Source organism: Talpa europaea, assembly GCF_964194135.1.
Source record: "Talpa europaea genome assembly, chromosome: 2".
Lineage (NCBI taxonomy): Eukaryota > Metazoa > Chordata > Mammalia > Eulipotyphla > Talpidae > Talpa > Talpa europaea.
The window spans coordinates 5,068,575-5,090,660 of NC_140068.1; the positions used below are offsets into that span (position 1 = coordinate 5,068,575).

The window sequence follows — 22,086 nt, forward strand, 5'->3', positions numbered from 1 at the left end:
AGGGGAACAGCAGGTGAGACAAGAAAGGTCTGCTGCACTATGTGGGTCATCTTCTTGGCTGGCCAGGGAATCGAACTCAGGCTGCAGTGACTGGCCATAGCTTGATAGCGCTGTCTTTAACCCCTGCACCACCACGGAGGGCCCTTTGTTGTTTTTGAAGGAGTGTGGATGCCTTTGCCTTTTGCCTCTAATGCCTCTCTTGTTTCCTTGCAGAGTGAAGCCTTCCACATCTATACCCAGTACTGCACCAACTACCCCAGGTACCCAGTGTGTGTGTGTGCGGGGTTGCCTGGTCCCCTCCCACCTGGTGGCAAGCCCATCAGTCCAGTGGATGTGGCTCTGAGGAATGTCTGCCTGGAGCAGAGCATTGTGGGAAGCACAGCAAGACATGCTGACAGTAAAATCCAGGGATTCTCAGACATTGTCCTGCTCAGACTTTGGGGCTCCCCACAGATCAGTGTAGGGGAAAATTGTGAAAACCCTGAATGAGGCCAAAAGATTGCTGGCACTTTAGTGGGAAACAAAGGAAACCCATTGCGTTCAAGGCTTGTCAGAGAACCCTTCTGTGTGTGTGTTGTGTTGTTATGGGTATGGGCAACACTGAGAGACCATCGCCTAGTTGGGAATAAGACAGGTTCTGTTGTCTCCACCTTTTTTTTAAAAAGATTTATTTATTTATTTATTTACACAAGCACTGGGTACAGTCAGAAGTGCAGGAGGGTGAGAGAATTCACCAGAGCCAGAGCGGGGAGCACAACAGACTGATGAAATACACTGCTGAGGGGAGCAGCGGGCACGGCAGGAGAGGTCCGCGCGCCGTGTGGGACCCTCACAGGTGGCCAGGGATTGAACTGGTGCCGCAGAGGCTGCGGGCAGCTTCACAGCCCAGCACTCAACCTCTGCGCCACCAGGGGAGGCCCTGTTGTCTCCACCTTTATCTGAAGATGTCAGGATGCTCAGCTAAGTCCCGTGAACCTGGAGCAAAAAGCCTGCCTTGCCCCAACACTCAAATTCAGGAAAATCACAGCTTTGGCCCTCAACGCCACCAAACTTCTTCCTGAAGGGAAGGGAAAACATTCCACTCTAGAGAATCAACGAAGTTCTGGACTCAGTTTCAGGACCCAAGCCACCAGAGCAGCTCTTCAGGGGATTATGTCTGTGTAAAGTTCCCTACAAGCATGTTATTCAACGAAATACCTTCTGAATTGGCAGTTTGGGAAGTTTATATTAAGATGTGTCTAACAGAGAAATGAAAGAGGAGAGGACAAAATTAAGGCAGCTGTTTCTCTACTAGGTGGCCTCAGGGTCAAAGAAGGCAACATTATTTGTGCACAAATATTTTTAAGAGCCTTTCCTGGATGGAGCAAAGTTGCAAGCTTGGAGGATGTGGGCAGGAAGTAGGGATGAACCCCGCTTGCCTTCTAGCAGTTTCTACTCTTGGGGGTTCAGAATACAACTAGACTCAGTAGACTCATGTGTTGGGGAGAAGCCAATCAACAGATGCAAGTTGACACAGTGTGAGCTCCGTCGTGTGTAACGGATGCTGAAGATGCACGAGGTGAAGGAAGAACAAGCCGCAGTGAGGAGAGCTAAGGACGGTTTCCTGCGGGGAGTATTTTTGAGTTTTGACTCTCACTTTGAAGAAGAAAAGAAGCGTCTGAGCAGACATGCTCCCAAGGCCTTCTCAGTGCAGCAAGAGTGTCTGGTTCCTGCCCAATTTTGTTTTCATACTCATAGAAAAATGTGTCCACTTGTTCCTTGTCTCCATCCAGCTGCTGTCTGAGGGCCCAGCTTTCCTTTCCCCTCGAGCTGGCATCCTCTCCCCCTCTGGACCAGGCTGGTGATATTAAATGTCACCTGCCACCTTGACAGGTGTTCCCAGCAGTTTTGCTGGGAAGAGACACAGGCAGAGGCACAGCCCAGTCAGGTCAGGGTCCTCCGATGCACCCCCCCCCAACCCGGGACTTCTGGGAACAGGGACCCCCATCTACTCAGAACTTGTTGCTGGCAGTTCTTATATTCACGCAAAGCTCAAGCCCTCAGATGACCAAAGGGCTACTCGGAAACTGATTCTGACTCTACTTGTTAATAGAGATGTCCCCAAGCCTCGGATGAAGAACAGTTTTGAAATCTCAGCGTAGAAGGCTAGCGATCTGCTTGGACTGATATTTCTCAAAATAGATGGACTTGGAGAGTCTAATAATTTCATCAGGAAGACTGTTTCTCTGCCTTCCCAGGAATCTCACTTTATGGTTTGGTTCTCTCTGATTTTCAAATTAATCCTGAAAATATATGACTGACTTGGGGACAGAGGGGCTAGAATGACTTCCACCTGCTTTCTTGCAAGACCACAAGATATTCCTGTACGTGCGTGTGACTCCACCAGCCCAGCAGCTTGCTTTACGTAGGAGATGTGAGCCTTGTTTCCACCACGCCCCTGGGTATGTGAGGGGCTACGCATCACCTTTGGACCCGCTGGGATGGAAGAGGACTCTGAGTGACCTTTCGAATACACTGCTGAGTGACTCACTCTTGAGGAGCGAGGCTGTCTCACCCTCTCAGACGCTGTCTTTAGAATGAGGAGAGCCGGCAGAGGTATGAGAGAGAGCCGTGCAAAGATGCCCAAAGGGAAGCCAACTGTGCTAGGAGGTCCCCAAGGGCCGTTATATCGTGCAGTTTATGCAAACTGGACCAGCAGAAGGCTGTGACCATGGGAAGAGGGAACCCCTTTTCTTAGTATGGAGGTGCTCATGCCTTCCCTCTAGCTAGTGGAAAGTGAGCACTGCACAAAGACACCCATGGGGGCGCCCTTGGGGCTGACGTCCAGTTCATTCTCCTTTGGCATGCTGCAGTCTCTTGGCCAGGGCTGTGTCTTCCGGAGGCAGGCGTGTGGGCTTACAGCCGCACTCCCCCACCAGCCACACCGTTAGGGTGCCTTCTGCTGATTCGCTCGCCCAGATGGATGCCCTTCTCTCATATACCCCACATTAGTCTAGCTTAGCTCTGTTGCTGCGCTGCCCAGTTTAGGGTATTTAGTGCCTGAGTACCCACGTTCGGCATTGCAATTTAGATAAAAACGTCGCTGCTTCTTGCAGGTCGGTGGCTGTGCTCACGGAGTGCATGAGGAACAAGGTGCTGGCCAAGTTCTTCAGGGAACGACAGGAAACTCTGAAACACTCCCTGCCTCTGGGGTCCTATCTCCTGAAGCCAGTTCAGCGGATTCTCAAGTATCATCTCCTTCTGCATGTAAGTTTCTGCAGGGGACAGAGACTTGTGTATCTTTTAAGTTTAGGGGAGAAAATATCCGAAAAGGCGGGGGACATATGGAAGTGTTTTCCACACTCATACTTTACAACTGACTAATCTGCTTTGAGGAATTAGAGACATTTATATTCCGGGCCTGCAGCCCCAGTGACCACAGCCCAAAGAAAAGATTCTTTTTCGCTCTGATTGTGATAGGTCTTTCGAGAACTTTGCACTGGGCAGTGACAGTTTCAGGCAGAGAACACTCAGCTTAATGGAAAACAGATTTTTATGTTTTATTTTATTTCCATGAGCCCAGATTCAGTAGGCAGTTGGGAGGGAGGGAGAAGCTATTCGTCATAGATTGGCTTTAGTATGAGCAGAATGAGAAGGGACTGGAAAAGGAAGGTGACGGATGACAGATGAGCAGAAAGTGGAGCGATCTTAGGGCTGGGTTTAGATTCACTTCGGGATGTCTTTTCTCTATAGCACATCCTGTGATTTGTCCAAAATGCAAGGAGACCTTAGAAATAAAGGTAGACACAGCTCTCACATTCTCATGTCTAATCCTCTAGGGAAGTTGACAAGGTGGAAAAAAAGTTTTTTGTTTTTTTTTTTAAAGATGTATTTATTTTTTTATGTATAGAAGAGCTGGGATGCAGACCAGAGGTGCTAGGTGGTGAGAGGATTCACCAGAGACAGAGTGGGGAGCAGAACAGGTGGATTGACTGAAATACACTGCTGAGGGGAGCAGCGGCGAGACAGGAGAGGTCTGCTGGGCCCTGTGGGTCAGCTCCCTGGCCAGGGATTGAACTCAGGTCACAGCAGCTATGGTGTGATAGTGCTGAGACTCAACCCTGATGCCACCAGGGAGGCCTGGAAAAAAGTTTTAATGAAAGTAATCTCTCTGTAGGTGGGATTAGAAGGGGTAACAACAGGAGAAAGGCAGTGTAGCAGGGTGGTTAGGGCAGGGCTCCAGGCAAGAGTGCCTGTCTATGTTCAAATTCTATCAGTTGCCAATATCTGCTGGCTCACGGGTAGTCAATAAAAGTAAACTATGACTTTTGTTTTTTTATACTACTTTAAAAATCTTTTCTTAAAAAGACTTTCATCCAGAGCTCCTAGCTTACCATTTTGTTGCAGGTATGTCCAGGAAGTTATCTCAAAATGTTAAGTAATAATGGTAGTATCTACATCAATAAAAAACTAAAATATAAAGAACTAATCACAGAGGTCACAGAGGTGCCCTCTGTTGCATGGCTACATAAGACAAAAGAGGGAAAATGACTAGTCCTTCTTCTGTTTAAGGAAATAGAAAATCACCTTGACAAGGACACAGAAGGCTATGACGTGGTGCTGGACGCAATAGACACCATGCAGCGAGTGGCCTGGCACATCAATGACATGAAGCGGAAACATGAGCATGCAGTCCGATTACAGGTGAGCCCTCAGCGTCGGCGGGAGGAGGGTGCACCAGTTCATTATCATCTTCCCATTCAAGCATCAGGCTGCTCACTTCATTCGTGGTCGTCATCATGGTTCATAGAGAGGTTAGGATACCAGTAACAGTGGTCATTGTTTAACACGACTGTTTGAGCGTAACTTCTAAGTGAATAGTGTACTCATAGCCCCTTCAAGGGTCAACTTAGGAAAGGGAGTCTCCCAAGGCCTTACCTCATGTTAATCTCAAATAAGTAATTGTTGTTGAAAGCAGCTTTCTCTAAATTATTTAAAGGGTTTGTGAGCCTCTCTCACTGATTCATGCAGAATCACATGGTGGTGTGTGTGGTAATGAGGCAGGGACTCAGGAAAAGGAGCATGAAGTCTGGAACCAGGTCATTTGCACCTTCACCCAGGCCAAGACTTCATTTCAGACTCCTCGTTTTTGAAGTAAGACTGATGTGAAGTTTGCTAAATTTCTCTCCAGAACAACATTTTGAGTCCTAAATCACTGGGAAATTTTGATAGGTTCTGGGCCAATGATCATGTGCTGGTCACCTCAAAAGATGCATTATTAAAAAACAAAACACAAAGTTATGTGACCTCCATGCCAGGCCAAAGTCTTACCTTCCTACCTCCTGTTTAACCACATGGAATGTTCTCTTTTACAGGAGATACAGAGTTTGCTCACTAATTGGAAGGGGCCAGACCTGACCAGCTATGGAGAACTGGTACTCGAGGGTACCTTCCGCATCCAGCGTGCCAAGAATGAGCGGACACTCTTCCTCTTTGACAAGCTGCTTCTCATCACGAAGAAGAGAGATGACACGTTTACATACAAAGCTCACATCCTGGTAGGCCTGTGTACTTGTCACAGCCGAGGATTTTGGGGCTTGTCCATTCTCTTCCAAGTGTCTCTCACCTTCTCTCTCTCTCTCTCCCTCCAGTGTGGCAACCTCATGCTTGTGGAAGTGATCCCCAAGGAGCCTCTCAGCTTCAGTGTCTTCCACTATAAGAACCCCAAGCTGCAGCACACAGTTCAGGTAACAGGAGCTCCCTTGCCACCCAGCAAGCTCTCTCTTGTGCATGATGAATGCCATGTCCCTTCACAAAACTTTTCAGGCATTTCTACCAAAACTTCCCAGCCACATAGTGTGTTTCCCACTTTGTCATGAGTTAAAGTAACACCTGTGTCCTGTGACTGGTAGGGATGTGAATTGTCTGACTGTCCAAATCCCCTTCTGCTAGGCTAAATCCCAGCAAGACAAACGCCTGTGGGTTCTGCACCTGAAGAGACTGATCCTGGAGAATCACGCAGCAAAGATTCCAGCCAAGGTAAGACAATGAAATGAAAAGAAATCCAACTCTAGAAGGCAGCCTGATAGGAGTAGATTTTTAACTTCAATATAAAGAAAATTGAAAAATGGGACATGTAGGGGATCTACCAAACCAATCACATATCTGAAAAGATTCTCTGTGAAGGGGTTGAGTTTTGTAAATTGCTGTTTGTTTTTGAATTTGAAAGATGAAAAATAAGGAAAAGGAAAAGCCCTAAGAAAGTGTCTAAGAAATAGTTGAATAAAGAGTTATGAGAATTAGTCACAGGTGTACTAAGAACCTATTGTGAGTACAGCTGGCTTGGGGTCTGTGGTAATGCTGGGGAAATAAGACCCAGACTCAGCCCTAAAGGGACTTATAAACTTAGAGAGCTAGCCACATCGGCAATTAGCTAAGCAAAATGAATTAATAGAGGTATAAGCTAAGTGTTGTGGAAGGGTAGGTCTTCAATTACAGTGGGGAGAGGAGGCAAATGCCTTTTACCTCAGACTTGAAAGAAGAGGAATGTTTTATTAATCAGGGGAAAAGGATAAGGTAAGCCAACTGAGGGAAGCACATAAACAAGTCAAAGAGGTGTCAATGAGCACACTGGGATTGTGCCTGGTCCTCAGAGTTGGGGTGGGAGGTGAGACTTGAAAGGTGGAAGGCAGGTGGCCAGGCTGTGAGGGCTTTGAAACCACATGCTAAGGAGTCTGCACTGGATTAGTGGTGGGAGACTGCTGGATGTTTTGGGGGATGGTGGCATGGTCTCCCCTGTGAACCGAGAGTGTAAGGTCGAATAAGGTCAAGTAAGATACATGGGTTGGAAGAGTGACATTGGAGGCAGGAGAATGAACAGAGAATGAACAAACCAGCGTGCTAGTCCAGAAAAGGGGGGGCACTGCCAAGGATCCCCAACAAGAGAGGGAGAACAGATTGTTTATCATGGGCTTGGAGGAAACAGGATTTTGCCCACGGGGCGCATGAGGAGAGGGAGAAATAGGAGTCAAGGATGAGTCAGGAGCTATGCCAAGAGGATGCTGTGGAGAGTTCTGAAATAGGCAGCAAAGGGGAGGAGCCGGGTAGGTGGGTGAGGGAGGGGTGAGAGCTGCGGTTGCATGTGCAGGGGTGGGGTGACTGCAGGTGGGAATTCAAGACTTGGAAGCTGGGGATCTCGAGGCTGGCTCCACGCAGAGAGGAGTGGAAGCCCCGAGATTTGAGAAGATGCCCCTTAACTCTGTAAAACAAAGAACTTTTGGGAATCTCGACATCCAGGTGTCTGTAAGAGGAAGGAGGATTGGAGAACGACCAGTTGAAGGAAACAGGGTGGAAACAAAGGCAGGAAAGCATCCCAAAGAGAGGGGGCAGAGGAACAGTCTCACATGCTCCAGAGGTCGAAACAATCAAAGAGGAAGCTGAGAGTTGGCACAGAAGGTGCAGGAGACGTGGCATCGGGCTGATAACGTCAGAGGGAAGGGAGGAACAGGCTGGGTGTTGACGTTCTGTTTTTCATTGATGACGTTCTGAAGTGACAAAATGTGGTCGTTTGCGGAGCAGCAAGATCAAAGCAAGATGCATTGTGTAGTGAGGATCACCTGGGCCCCAGAAGACTGGGGAGGAGAAGGAAACAGGAAATAGTCAATTCAGAGGAGGGACGCTGCAAGGAGAGGCGGAAACACACGGCTAGCGTGACAGGGTTTCAAAAAGCCTAACGTGAGCTGGGGGAGGAGAAAGACTGAAGACCAAGAAATGTTGCGTGGACGTGAGGCGAGAGAAAGGGTTTGACTGCGCCAAAGTTGGTGTCATCTGCTGGGGGGCTGAAGCTAAGGTGGGGCTGGGTGCTTGGGAGAGAGGAAAGCTTCGGAACAATTGCTGCAGAAAATGGACTAGCCAGTCCGTGGGAGGGAGCAAAATCCCTGGGGAGAGGCCCAGCTGATCTATGGCTCAGTGTGATGAGCTGGTTAAAAAAAAAAAAAAAAAATCCTCTTAGAAGACTTGGAAGCTGGTGATGAGGAGCCTTGGTGCACAGGGCTGGGGACTGCCAGAGGTGGTGAGGGTGAGGGGGTGACCGGGCAACAGAAGGGGGTGCTAATCAGCACAGTTGCTCTGATGGAGCCTGATTTCCATGCGCAGAGAAGCCAGCTGGGGAAATAGGCGTGAGCAGAAGGGTTGCTGGTCTTACAAGGCCAGAGAAGTAGTCCAGCAGGAGACCCAGTGGAGGGAGAGAAATATGGAGATCTGTAGCTGAAGTTTTGAGCTCCTGTCTTAAAGATCGGGCAGTTTGGGGCGATGATAAGGCTCTGGGATGGCTGTGATTGTGTGTGATTGTTCTGGAGTGGAGGAAAAGGTGATCAAAGTAAAATAGTGAGGAACCAAGGTGAGCGTGGAGGATGGATCATCCACCTGGATGGTGAAATGGTCCCTGTGGGGCTGGGGAGGAGCGAGGTGGAAGAGAAAAGGGGGGTGTTGACCATGAGTGAGGGTAGAACTGGATGGAAAAAGGAACTGGGATTTCCAAGAAAGGAGAGTCAGTTTTGGTCCTTGTCTATTTCGCGGAAAGCATTGCAAACACATTCTCAGCTGTGATTCTCTCCCCAGGAATGGTTGTCCATAGGTGTGTGCTCTGACTTGAGCTGCAGTCCCATTTCATCAGAGTGTCAGGAGACGTGAGGTTGTTCAGGCAGACAGGTGATCGTGTTTTCTTCGTGGGTAGTCATTTGGTCTTTGGCCTTGTGCCTTGGGATACCCTTCTGAGCAATGGCAAAGTAGCTTTGATATGCCCCACCTACTGTTTACCTGTCTCCTGGCAAAACCAGCCCTGCCAAAGGCAACTACAGACCATTGCAAAATGAAACCAGCTGACATACCTGTCCCTCTCCCACGCAAGGTGTGTGTATTCCGGGCAGTTTTTACCTTTATGTGTTACAGTGGTTAATATTGGTCACAGGAAAATTGTACTGTTTTTTGCTCAAGTTCCTGATCCTTTAAGAATCTAAAAATTTTTCAGCTTTAGGCTTCTTGAACATACACATACACTGTGCTACAGACTTTATATTTCTTATGTTACCCTCAGCCAAAAAAAAAGAAAAAAACCTTATTAAGTTTTACTCTTTCCTTTCTAGAAGAATAAAAATATAGAGGTTCAGAGACTTTAAACTAATTGCCAAAATAGATGCAACGAGTATATGACCGAGCCTGGATTCAAACCCAGGTCTGGCTGACTCCCAAGACCATTGTAATCACTTGGCCCCCAGTGACAATAAAAACACACTTATTTAATATAATTTATCAACTATAAGGTTTCAATAATTTTCTGTTATTTAAGCAGGATTACTAAGCTGAACTTTTCACATTTCTTCAATTATTTTCCTGAAACTTTCAAATATATTTTTTCCTATTAAAGAAATGCATTAGGGAAATTATAGACATCCAAAAATGTATCACCCATCTGACACTTGACAATGTTTTTAGTTTTCAGAGATTTTTTAATTTGGGGGTTACATTTTCACCCTTCCACATGTGCACATGAGGACTGTTGGGAATAGATTGACTTAGCACCTGTTAACTTCCCGCCAGGCCTTTATGTCAGTGACGGTCCCTGGGTGACCCCTGGTGGTAAACGGGAAAGCAGTACTTTTGAAAAATTAAATGTTGAAAGAGTAGATAGGAAATTCTGAATTTTTGAAGTCAGGTTTATAGATACCAGGGGACTCCTGGGAAGTAGCCATATGGGTTATGATGCTCTTGGGAGTCAGACAGACCTGGTTTGCATCCCTTCCTCCACATGAGCTATCAACTAGCTCTCACCCAAATTAATGGAGAATAAAGGTAGAGTGCGTGTCATGTCACCATGGTTCTGTGAATGCATTTCACAGAAATTGAGCCCACATTTGTGTTTGAAGTTAAGTCCAATTAGTAATCCGAAATTCTGATGTATAGCAGAAATATGAATATTATAGAAATGTAAATGTTTTCTCAAAATTCAGATGACTGCACTGAGGCTCTTTCCTTCCGCTGCCTCCCTAAATGATTGCTACTTAGTCTAAGTATTTTTTACTGCAGTATTACAGATTGTGGCACAATGCAAATAAAATTAGTTTTAAATTATTTTTAGCATGTTTATAGATTGTTATACCACCCTTGAAAATGAAAATGACATTCAAGAGGTGAGAAAGGCTACTACCTAAAGGAGTTTTTTTCTTTGACTCCTACGGCAAAGTGATTCACACTAGGATATTGACTTATCTTTTATTTTCCCCTAAACATTGACAACATGTGGCAATAACTGCAGCAAGAAGAAGCTCAGAGAATTCATCTTCAGAAGGTCGGGGCAGAAAGGGAGAAATGTGTGTGCAGAGGAAGCCAGCATCCAGCTTCCCCAGACCAGGCCCTGAGGCCACAGGGCAGCAACTCTGGGCTGAGTGCCTGTCATTTGCTCCAAGTAGCAACTTTGACAGTTGAGAAAACACACTGAGAGGCGGGCGTGAAATGTGCCAAGTCTGGATCACGAGCCATGGCCTTCAGCCTGACTTTGCATCTCTTTCTCCCCCTCTGGGAGATCCTGGGGTACACGGAAAGATAGGGGGTGCAGTGGTGCTTAGAGAGCAGGAGAGTCAGCTGGTGATGACTGTACACCACCCAAAATGAGGAAACTTTCAGCAACTTTTCTTGCCATCAATTTAAAATAATCATAAAGTCCCAACAATATGGGGGAGGCCTGGTGGTATAAATCTAGGGGAGTTTTGGTTCCATAGACATGGCTTGGGGAGCAAGAATTCACATTTTATAATAATCCGGCCAATAGATGCTAATGATCTGTCAGGTTTGGGAACCTTTGCTAGAAGTTTCCTTTTCTCTCCCTCCCACTTCTCTATTAAGTTTAGTTGTGGTGTGTCAATTGTGTAACACCTCTCCCCACACGAGGGCGCTCTTCTATGCGATGCCTGAAAGAAATGCTCAGGTTTTGTTTTTTTGTTTTGTTTTCTTTTCTTTTCAGTTTTTAAAAATCCACTTATTCACGTGAAATGAAACCCACATTAGGATGAGTCATTTAAAGAAAAATGGTCATTGTAATTATAGTTACACTTTCTTTCTTTCAGGCCAAGCAAGCAATACTTGAAATGGATGCCATTCGTAAGTTTTGTTTTCCTCCCATTTCTACCTTAATGTCTTGAAAAATGTCAGCTATAAGAAAGCAGCAGCGCTCTATTTACCGTTTAATACATGGAGCTGGCAGGCCGTAGAATGTCTTCCTAACACACACTCTTGTTGCAACATTGAGTCTACCGCCCTTACCTCGTGAGTCCTGGCGCAGTCTGAGTTTCCAGCACTGTAAGATATTCTTCTTGGTCTGCTCTTCTCCCACCCGGACCCCACCCACAAGGAAGGTCCTGTCATGTATTTCCTCGGAGGGAAAAGCTGTGTTCATTATGTGCAGGAATCACCAACTAGATGGTTATTGGTTTTCCTCATACAGCAGCGAAGTCTAAAATTCCTACCACCTCACACATGTGATTGTATTTCTAGATTTATAAGAGGAGGCCAAGGATAGATGGAAGGTTTTTCCTATAAAACCATACCTTGTTCTACCACATAAATCACATCTTGGGGGCCTCCCAGATTAAACAACAGAAAGAGAAATGAGTGCTTTTAAGACTTACAGCCAGGTCTTCCAGAACCTTTCATATAAACGCTTTTACTTAAAACTTTTGAAATAACTTACTTTTGGGGAACCCTTGCTCAGTGGCAAATACTGATTCATTTACCCACAAACCAACCAGTTATTAACTCTGCAGGGTGAGAAAGAAATAAAACAAAAGGAGAAAGGTGAGCCCAGCCGTGGTATGGAGTTCCCACTTCATCACGTCTAACATAACCCAAGAACAGGGTGCTTGGAGATCCCGACCAGGGTGCAAGCAGGGGCTCCCGGCCCCGTCTTCTCTAGCCCCCACATCAGTGGACATCTCTGTAAGGTTTTGTTTTTATTTTTTTTAAGGTTTATTTATGTATACAAGAAGTGGGGTACAGGCCAGAAGTGTGGGGGGTGAAAGGATTCACCAGAGACAGAGTAGAGAGCAGAACAGGTGGATCTACTGAAATACACTGCTGAGGGGAGCAGCGGGGAGACAGGAGAGGTCTGCTGCGCCATGTGGGTAGCTCCCTGGCCGGGGATCAAACTCGTGCTGCAGAGGCTGCGGACAGCTTCACAGTGTTGCGCTCAACCCCTTTCCCTACCAGGGAGGCCCTGTAAGGTTTTGTTTTATAGCACACTCTGAAGAGAAGCCCAGGTCATAGGTGGGCATATGAGAATGAGGAGCAGAGATGAAGGCAGAGGGGGTAAAGAGGCTGCTCTTGCTGTGACTAACTTCACATAACATTGTGGACTTGATCCTGGGCTCTGGCTGTGCTCCTGGAAACCAGCAAGATTCCGTGGGTACCCAGAATGATTTCAAGGCATGAAGTGGTGCCACATTCCTCTCTTCTGAGCCCAGCCTGGCTAGAGCAGCCAGCCTAAGAAAACATGCTGCTTTGTCTTCCTTAACTTTGAACTTGGCTGAATGTGAATGGAGTTGGCCAGTCCGTGGGACCAAATGACTTTATTTCTGTGACTATAAATAATATATATATAATTGTATTATATGTTATATATATAAATGTATATAATTGCCAAGGGAGAAGAGCATGTAGTCTTTACAGCCCTCAGAACTATCTTGGATACCCCTGAAAAGCCTTCTCCCCAATTTGAAGAATACCAGTCTCTGCCTGTGTCCTGAAATGGATGTCATTGGATATGCAGCAATAATTTATAATTAGATCAGGGCCTCCCCGGTGACGCAGCGGTTGAGCATTGGGTTGCGAAGCTGCCCGCAGCCTCTGCAGCGGCGGTTCGATCCCCGGCTGCCCCCCGGCCACATGGGTCCCACATGGCGCGCAGACCTCTCCTGCCGCCCGCTGCTCCCCTCAGCAGTGTACTTCGGTCCTTCTGCCTGCTCTGCTCCCCGCTCTGGCTCTGCTGAATTCTCTCACCCTCCCGCGCTTCTGACTGTGCCCAGTGCTTGTATAGATAAATAAATAAATCTTAAATAAATAAATAAATAAATAAATAAATAAATCTTTAAAAAAATTTATAATTAGATCAGATTTTCTTAATCCAAAATCTGCATGTCTCTTGAAGACATAAAACCTTTAATGGTAGAAGTGTTCATCACACGGTCACAGAAGCAATTTCTAGAAAAATACTAGACGGCACTGGGGCATAGCTTCCTGAAAGGCACCACTGCCTGCAGCACCACAGCCTGGCACAGACTCCTCGAGACGTTTTTAGAGAAGTCTTCTCCACTGTTATGGCCCAGCACCCCCAGCCACTTATCTGTAAGAAGCCTTGATAACAAGTTGAGCCATGTGGGCGTTGGGTTTTTTTAATGGAGTTTTCTGACCTCTGTGTTTTGATCTCTGTGGGTCAAAGAGCCGCAGAAGTGATATTTTAACCTTCTTGGGGGGTAATGCTGAAGTAGAACCTTTAACGCTCTTGGTTAGAGAATGAAAAAAAAGAGCACACAGAGAATGCAGTGCACGTGGGAGGGAGCTTAACTTGCTAACACGCTGCTCCTGAAAGAAGTCCCTGTGTAAACAGAGTCTGAGATATAGCACCGGTTACAGCACGCAGGATGATATCAGAGCCGATGAAAAGCACAAATCCTTAGATATCCACAACCAGCCACGCCTACTTTTCTTGAGAACTCGCTGAACACCTCCTTCTTACAGACATGTATGGTTCTCTTCACAGATCACCCAGGCTTCTGCTACAGTCCAGAGGGAGAGACCAAAGCATTCTGTGCTGCCAAAGATGGTTCTGCTCCATATCGGCTGAGAAGAAAATCCGGTGAGTACGATGTTGTGATCAAAATTTAACAATTCTGGGGAATGTTCATGAAAGTCCCTTTCAGTCTGACAAGAAGGCATTTTCCTTCTAGGTTTTGAGCTCACCGTCAATATGAATACACTTTTCTATTTAATTTTCTGTTTCCCAGTGGCTATTAAACTTATCAATCGACTAGTTTTGTAGCATCTTACCTTTAGCTTGCAGGTACCTAAACCCGTTAACCATCACCAGTGGAAAGTTATATCCTGTAAATGACACGTGCAAAAGATTATTCAAACCTAAAGTTTAACTGAACCCAACTCCAGACTTTTTTTATTCAAATCATTAATTACTGAGGACCTACCTAATCCACTGCACTATGCTGAGAACCGGGATTGCATGGATAAATAATATGCAGGATTTCTGCTTACGAGGAGTTTGTGGTCTAGCATCAAAACAGTGACTAGATACAGATATGTGTGATAAGTTATGGCAGAGTTTGGATGGAAGGAGGAGTGGAGAGGCAAACATGGGGAGTGACTAGGTCCCCCCTCTAGGAAAGAGAGAGGAGGCTGGTACTGGGGAAGCAGGTGGTGCAGGAACTGCACCTGCTGGGTCCCTGGACTGGAGCCTTAGGTCAGACTTTTGTTGCTAGTTGTTTGGGTGGCTGGGCCACCAGTGATGCTGGGCGTCAGGTAGATGTGGGCCAGGTGAAATGGAAAGAGATATGACAGGGGACGCAGGCGAGGGCCTGATCATGGGCAGCAGAGTGGGCCATGTGGAGGGTTTGAACTTGGTCCTGCAAATTATGAAATGTTTACCTTTTAAACAAGAGAATCTGGTTCGATGTGGAAAACAAAGTAGGCAGAGAGACCACATAGGAGGCTGTCTCTGTCGTCTGGTGAGAGATGGTGGAGACAGTATTCAGGCAGCGCCTACTGGGGTGGAGCATCATTGGGAGCCCACAAGACAGTGATGAATGAAACAGGAGAAATTTGAGCTGTCATGATCCCTTATCTTGGGGGGTAATGTCACTGAACCCAGGATAAGAAATGCAGCTGAGGACAGTTATGGGTTGGGAAGAGGGAGGGACGGATACGTTGAGTTTGAAACACGTTGAGTTTTCTAGATCTGTGGGCATGTAGGGTAAATGTCAGATCGGTGGGCAGCATCAGAGATCTGAGTCTTGGGACAGGGGATTGGCATGAGAATATAAAATTAAACACCATCAGCTTATAGTTAAGGCCAAGGAAATTGCTCCCCTAGTTGGTAGGGTTAGGTTTCTGCTATGCAATTCCTGATTACATAATTTAATGTGTGTCTTGCTGGTAAGTATCTCTAAGCAATGAGATTTTAAGTAAATTTGAAAATTTCTAGAATGTAATTTATTTGTCTATGAACTAATAATTCATTTATAAGGAGAAAAGTCTTGACCTGATTCTGCAATGATGCTGTCATTTCTTTCCCAGAACCTTCCTCAAGATCACATAAAATTTTGAAGACCAGTGGTAAGTCCTAAAATATCTCTTCTGTTTTTATTCTTGTTGACGTCAACCAAGTTAAATCATATGCAAAATAAATACTAGGTGAATTACAGATTGAAGATTGAATAATTCTATAAATAATGGTGCACTATTATAAAATGGAAAGCCAAATGACATGAAATGTTTGCAATATAAGTGACAAGCATAAAAATACTCACATCCCTATTATATAAAGAAATCCCATACATCAAAAAAAAAAAAAAAAAGACAAAAGGAATATCACCGAGCAGTTTCTCACAAGAAACACAACTGCCCACAAAATTTATAAAAAATCATCCAAATTATTAAGTAGAGAAACCACACATTTAAATTGGATAAATAGAGGGGAGAAAACTCTGAGCTTGGCCAAAAGATACAGAAAAACAGGCACTCCACACCTGTAGATACATACATTTCTGCATACTTTTTGGAGCAAAAATTGATAGTGACCTTGACCCAACAATTTCACTTTGGCCAATTCCACAATGTCCACTTCCCTTGTAGAAGTTCTTACCCAAGTGTGGGTAGACACGTGTGTGTGTGTGCGTGTGTTCTTTGCAGCATTTGTAATAGGGCTCTTTTCTTGGCCCCAATTTTTTTTTAATTAAACAAATAACTAAAAATAAAAACCAACCATTAGACCACCTCCATCTTTACTTCCACCCTCTCTCCCTCTGGTAATGTGATTCGATAGCACATTCCTCAAAATGCCCATCTGGTGTGCAAGGGTAAAATAAGTCCTAGCATGCCCCAGAAAACAACATGGAATATTCTGTAGCTGTTACAAAGAATGGCATGCACCTCTGTCTACTCACAGGGGTGTCCACATATATTTAGTAGGAAACACGTTGCAAATTGCACCTCTGTTTTTTTTTTTTAATGTGCTGGTGGCTAAATCGGGACAGTGGGCATGGGACCAGCTGTTAAGTGTGGTTACCTCTATGGGGTGGGATTTGCAGCAAGGGTCCAATTACATTTTTCTTATATGCTTCTGTAACTGAACCATTTTTAAAGGTGAGACACATAATCTGGGTGCCTGTAGGGTCTCTCTAAGGACATGGTTATTAAATCTCTCACCATGATTCCACTGGCGTCACACAGCTCTGCCATGGGAGCCTGTGGATAACTGCTGTGCCATTCAGTTGAAACCAATAAATTGTTTACAAATTAGCAGAAGCAAAGACTTATGTGTAAGTGATTTTCATGACATAGGCATGTGGCTATTCTTCAGGTAATACTTTTTTTGAGGGAGGGAAACTTTTGAAATGTTATCACATGAGCTGGTCCACTATTCTCAGGGATAAGGAAGACCCATAACACGCAGACATATGAAACCATTTTCATGCAATACATGGTATCTGGCTAGAATAACTGAGAGGCATTTTTAGAAAATTAGCGTTACAGGGTCCAGAAGCCTCTTGTGCTTCAATTATTAACAACAAAGTTTAAAAGTCCTATAAAATAAAGGTGTACCCTGTGTGTGATAATTTCCAATCCTCAAACTTAAACAAAATCCTTTATTTTTCAGAAACAGTACAAGACATCCAAAAGGTAAGCACCATTATATTTCTTATTTTAACATGTTTATTACCTTTCTTTACCTATCTCATCCCTAGCCTATCCTGCAAGGGTAAATTATTTTACATTTGACAACAGCAAGTCCTCACTTAACTTCATCAATAGATTCTTGGAAATTGCAAGCTAAAATGAAAGGACATATATAGTGAAATCAGGTTCTTGAAAACATTTTGTTCCTTTTTTCCATAAATGTTATAAACAAGTGATGTTGAACTACATTATCTGAGGAACTGCTACCTACCCCACCTTTCCCTCAGAAGCTAGAAAGTTCCCCAAGTATAGCTCTGGGCCGGTGTGGCCACCCCAAATCCCCTGTGCCTCTGCCCCTGTGAGATGGAAGCTCTTGCATCCTGAGGATTGCCACCTTCTCACAGCATAGCCTTCAGTCACAGGGTGGGGATCTAGTCCTCTGCTGGTAGAAGAGGTGTGATCACCTGTCATATAATGAAACTCTGCTTATCATTTGGTTTTTCCTCCTCTGATAAAGGGGAGGGAGGGAGAATAAAAATGGTCAGCTCAATTAGAAACTGTATATCCAAATGCATTACCTGTAAAGTAGATGCTGTGTCCTGACCTGAACAAACCACATCCAATATGGCCGCTGATCACGTGGCTTAAGTAACAATTCCTAGAGAATTTATTGTGGCTTCTTGTTTTATGTTCTGTCTCTAACGATTTAGCTGGGATCCTGCCTCTCCACTCCTGAGCACACAGCCACAGTATCCTGACCCCACTCATAAATGCTCTTTTAGTTTGGCTACATTTTATAAAGCCGTATGCCAGTAAAATCTAAGGTGGACAGAGAGAGAGAGAGATATACTAAAGCGTTACCAAAAAAATAGCACAAATAAGTAACCATAAATAAAATATTTTATGGTTTGTGATACATACCTATCCGTCCATATGTGTGTGTGCTCAGTTATTCTGAGATCATACGTGATCCATGGTTTTTCTTTGTGGAAAAAAATGAACAAAGAATTAGACTCATTAGGTTTTTTATCTTAAATTTTTAATTAAAAAATGACATTCAGGATGAAATTTTCTTACCCTCTCAATTTTTCTCTCCCTTTCCTGACAGACAGGCAGACAAATATATTGGTGGGTAGATAGTCAAGGCAATGTTTCCCAGTTTCATTGAGAAGTGATGAAAAATTCTTGTTAATTTGATATTGCCAATAGGTTACAATAGTGTTTTGATCAGAAAATAGGCCTCTGGTAATAATTAGTTTGAAAGGGTCTTAACCCTTCAACTCTTTGAAGCTAATCCTGTACCTGCTGAGGGCAACCCACTTCCTCTCTGCACCAGCAAGCTAGATCAAGAAAAATTCCAAGTTATAAAAGACCCCACTGTTTTCTTTGATTAGAAATCATTAATCTCACTCATATTTTACTTCCTAACGGGCATCTAGATATTATTTAATTAAGCGTATTTTGAAAGAGAAGGAAAATCTCATTAGCTTAGTAGTAGACTTAATTGCTTTCCTTTAACAAAGGCTCTTTGCCTAGAATCTATAAACCAAGGCAGTGCTGATGGGGTACAGGGTGGGTCTGCAGACTTTGGGGTGTACAGTCAGACCCCTGAAGGGGTTTCTGGTCTATCAGAAACCATGGTAAGACTCTGAGTAGAGGCCTCCCCGGTGGTGCAGTGGGTTGAGTGCAGCTCTGTGAAGTTGTCTGCAGCCTCTGCAGCGTGGGTTCGATACCAGATCGGCCACAGAGATTCCCATATGGTGTGGCAGATCTCTCCTGTCATGCCCACTGCTCCCCTCAGCAATGTATTTCAGTCAGTCTGCCTGTTCTGTTCCCCACTCCCCACTCTCTGATTCACTCTGGTGAATCCTCTCACCCTCCCGTGCCTCTGACCTGTACCCCAGCTATTGTATAAATAAAAAATAAATCTTTAAAAAACAAGACTCTGAGTAGAGTTCCAAATAGAAATCAGATACCGTTGGAGATAGATAGACATATTTATATATATATAACATTTGCCAATTATCTCTATCTGTTATTTGCACATCAGAATTATTTGAATTATCTAAGAGCTTTCTGTATTTAGCGGATTCCTGCAATGAGCAAGAGATAGGGTCAGAGCCTTACCTCTGACTAAGGAGAGCAAGTTACTGAATCTTTATGAATCTGAATCTCCTTTCTGTGAAACTGGTGTAATCATATCTGCTTCCAAGTGATGGTGAACTTAAAGTTTGCAGAATGTCTACAGGTGACCTCACCTGTTTCTAAATAATATTAGTTTCTAAATAAATATTAGCTCCTGTCTTTTCTATTCCTGTTGCAAAAAATCTCAAGTGACTTTCAGTTCAGTTCAAGCCAACAGTGTTGACTTTTCTCTGTGAAGATTATGCTGTGGTTGGGGGGAGGGGGGAGAAGCAATGTAAAAATATGAGACAACTTCATCGTTTATGTACCATGGCGCTGCAGGCCAATCAATGTGTCTCTCTGCTCCTCAGGTTTCCCGGGAGGAAGGATCTCCCCATCTGACTCCAGCAGGGCCGTCTCCCGCCCAGAGGAATAGTCAGCCGAGCAGTTCTGCCATCATCAGCGTGCTTCGCGGGGGCGGGGCCGCCAGGAACATCTGGACTGACCACCAGATCCGGCAAGCCTTGTTCCCCAGCCAGCGCTCCCCGCAGGAGAACTTGGATGATGATGACGACTACCAGATGTTCATGCCATCCTTCTCCTCTTCCGACTTGAACTCCACCAGGCTGTGCGAAGAGAGCACCTCCAGTCGGCCCTGCAGCTGGCACATGGGCCAGATCGAGTCCACAGAGACCCCCAGCCCAGGCCACAGGGTTGTTCGGCGGGCCAGCAGCGCTGGCGAGAGCAACACGTGTGCCCCTGAGGTCAGAATCAGGGACGCTGATGGCTCCCAGTACAGCCCCCAAAGGACACTGCACAGTGACCCCAAAACCGAAGGGCAGAATGGAATGACTCCCTTTGGGTCCTCCATCGAGTTGACTATTGATGACATAGACCATGTCTATGATAATATAAGTTATGAGGACTTAAAACTAATGGTTGCTAAACGAGAGGCAGCTGAATCCACTCCCCTCAAGTCCACCAGGGAGTCTGTTCGCCCCAAGAGCACCCCAGAATTAGTCTTCTCTAAGAGGCAGCTTGGCTACGATAAGAGCTCTCTGTACCCCAAAAGAGATGGAACTCTAACAGGTCAAGAGGCATCAAACCAAAGCACACATGAACTTGAGGTGGTGGAAGAAAACATCTATGACACCATCGGGCTCCCAGAGGCCCCCTCCCTGGGCGGCCAGAGCAGCAGCCTGAAGCGGCCCAAGAGGAGCACCTTCCTCGGCCTGGAGGCCGACTTTGCCTGCTGCGACAGCCTCAGGCCCTTCGTCTCCCAGGACAGCCTCCAGTTCAGTGAGGACGAAACGCCTCACCACCAGGCAGCCGCTGAGAACGAGTATTTGAGTTTGCTGTACAACTCCCCCAGCTGCAACTTATCAATGGCGGACAAATCAATATCTGACAAACTCTCCGAGGAAGTGGACGAAATCTGGAATGACTTGGAGAATTACATCAAGAAGAATGAAGACAAGGCCAGAGAGCGGCTCCTCGCAGCATTTCCAGTCAGCCAAGATGACGTGCAGAGCCGGCTGCACCCCGCCAGCATGCCCAAGCTGAGCAGGGACACAGCCCGTGCCCTGTCCACCCTCTCGCTGCCCGAGAGCCCGGCCTTCCTCACACCGCCGACAAACAGGCCCGGCAGAGCTAGCAGGTCTCCTTGCCCCTTCAAAGAAGACCTGATTTCTAAGGAAGACTCCTTCATGAGTCTTCACCGGCTCTCTCTGGCCAGTGAAATGCCTCCCATGGAGAATCCCTACGACCTGGCCAACAGCAGCCTGTCCCAAACAGACCTGGAAAACCCTGACCCCGGGATGGATGCCTCAGATAAGACCAAGAGCAGGGTCTTTATGATGGCCAGGCAGTACAGTCAGAAGATCAAGAAGGCCAATCAGCTTCTGAAAGTGAGAAGCCCAGAGCTGGAACAGCCACCGGCCTCCCAGCAACACAAATCCATGCACAAAGACCTGGCGGCCATCTTAGAAGAAAAGAAGCAAGGAGGGCCCGCTATCGGTGGGTTCCTCCACACAGTTTGTCTTCCTTGCGGAGAGCAGCTTCTGGGCTCTCGATGGGCTTAGAGCTTGAGAACGTTGTCACTCAGATGTTCATTTTCTCAAAGGGAGACCACAGGTTTACGAACACACAGACACACCTAAGCATCTGCGCTTCACCTCCAAAGTCTTAAGAGTCAGATCCTGATTGGGTTTCCGGGGTCTTGTGTGTACTGTTGTCACTACAGAATTGGGGTGTTATGATGTTCATATAATCTGAAGTATTTGGCTCACTGGTGAACCAAAAATAGCAACTGGTTTCTCCTGGGGGATCTAGTGCTTTCTCTGTGTCTGCAATGTGTGAGAGAGAGGAGGAGCAGGTGTGAGCGTCAGGCCTTAGAAGCAGGATCACTCTGCTCTAGAATCTCTACAGGAATGCCTGTTTATTCTCACAAAGACAAAGTCCTTTTCTGTATTTTTGCTGAGCTGCTTGCACTGTGACTCAGTGTTTTCTCACATGTTTCTGTCATTGGATTTTTAAATAGTTGTTATTGTGTACGTAACACCATCTCATTCGGTTTTCTCATGTACGCTTCTAAGAAGTTTCCTCTTCCAGGCACACCGCCTTTGCTGTGCAGAACTCAACTAAGATCTCAGGTCTGATGTTGACCCCACGAGGGCTAAAGGTCAAGGTGGTCACGGTTTGACATTGTTCCGTTATAAAGAAGCACATACCCCAGCTAAGTTAGAGAGGCTCCTGAAGGGCAAACTAACTCATCTCGGGAAGAGCATGATTATGAATAAAGCAGGTGGTTGTCATGGAAAGAAAATTCCCGAGGACTCTGGTGCTCACCTGAGGAGCTTTTCACCTCCAGACCTGGAGCGATTCCTGGGGCTGCACTCAGGAATCTGAACCTTAAAACTGTGGCCTTTCTGTCATCTTTTAAGACTCTCTGCCCTAATTTTTGTGACAAAGCATCACCTCAGAATCAAATCAGGAGATAATTCTCCAGTTAACGGGAAAGGTGAAGTTCTC

General features: G+C 45.6%; 1 protein-coding gene across 3 annotated transcripts in view; it reads left to right on the top strand.

Annotated features, from left to right (window-relative positions):
* PLEKHG1 (pleckstrin homology and RhoGEF domain containing G1) overlaps window positions 1–22,086 on the top strand; it is a gene marked incomplete at both ends in the record, with an annotated part of 74,520 nt that overhangs the window by 46,434 nt on the left and 6,000 nt on the right. Inside the window, 11 exons of one of the 3 annotated variants that reach the window (XM_084228841.1) lie at window positions 214–260; window positions 3,096–3,246; window positions 4,552–4,683; window positions 5,355–5,537; window positions 5,631–5,726; window positions 5,932–6,018; window positions 11,100–11,133; window positions 13,787–13,882; window positions 15,331–15,369; window positions 16,913–16,935; window positions 19,428–21,072. In XM_084228841.1, coding sequence (XP_084084967.1) covers window positions 214–260; window positions 3,096–3,246; window positions 4,552–4,683; window positions 5,355–5,537; window positions 5,631–5,726; window positions 5,932–6,018; window positions 11,100–11,133; window positions 13,787–13,882; window positions 15,331–15,369; window positions 16,913–16,935; window positions 19,428–21,072 — 2,533 coding nt within the window. The remainder of the gene's footprint in view (window positions 1–213; window positions 261–3,095; window positions 3,247–4,551; window positions 4,684–5,354; window positions 5,538–5,630; window positions 5,727–5,931; window positions 6,019–11,099; window positions 11,134–13,786; window positions 13,883–15,330; window positions 15,370–16,912; window positions 16,936–19,427; window positions 21,073–22,086) is intronic. The other 2 variants (XM_084228842.1, XM_084228843.1) reach the window with 2 other exon arrangements.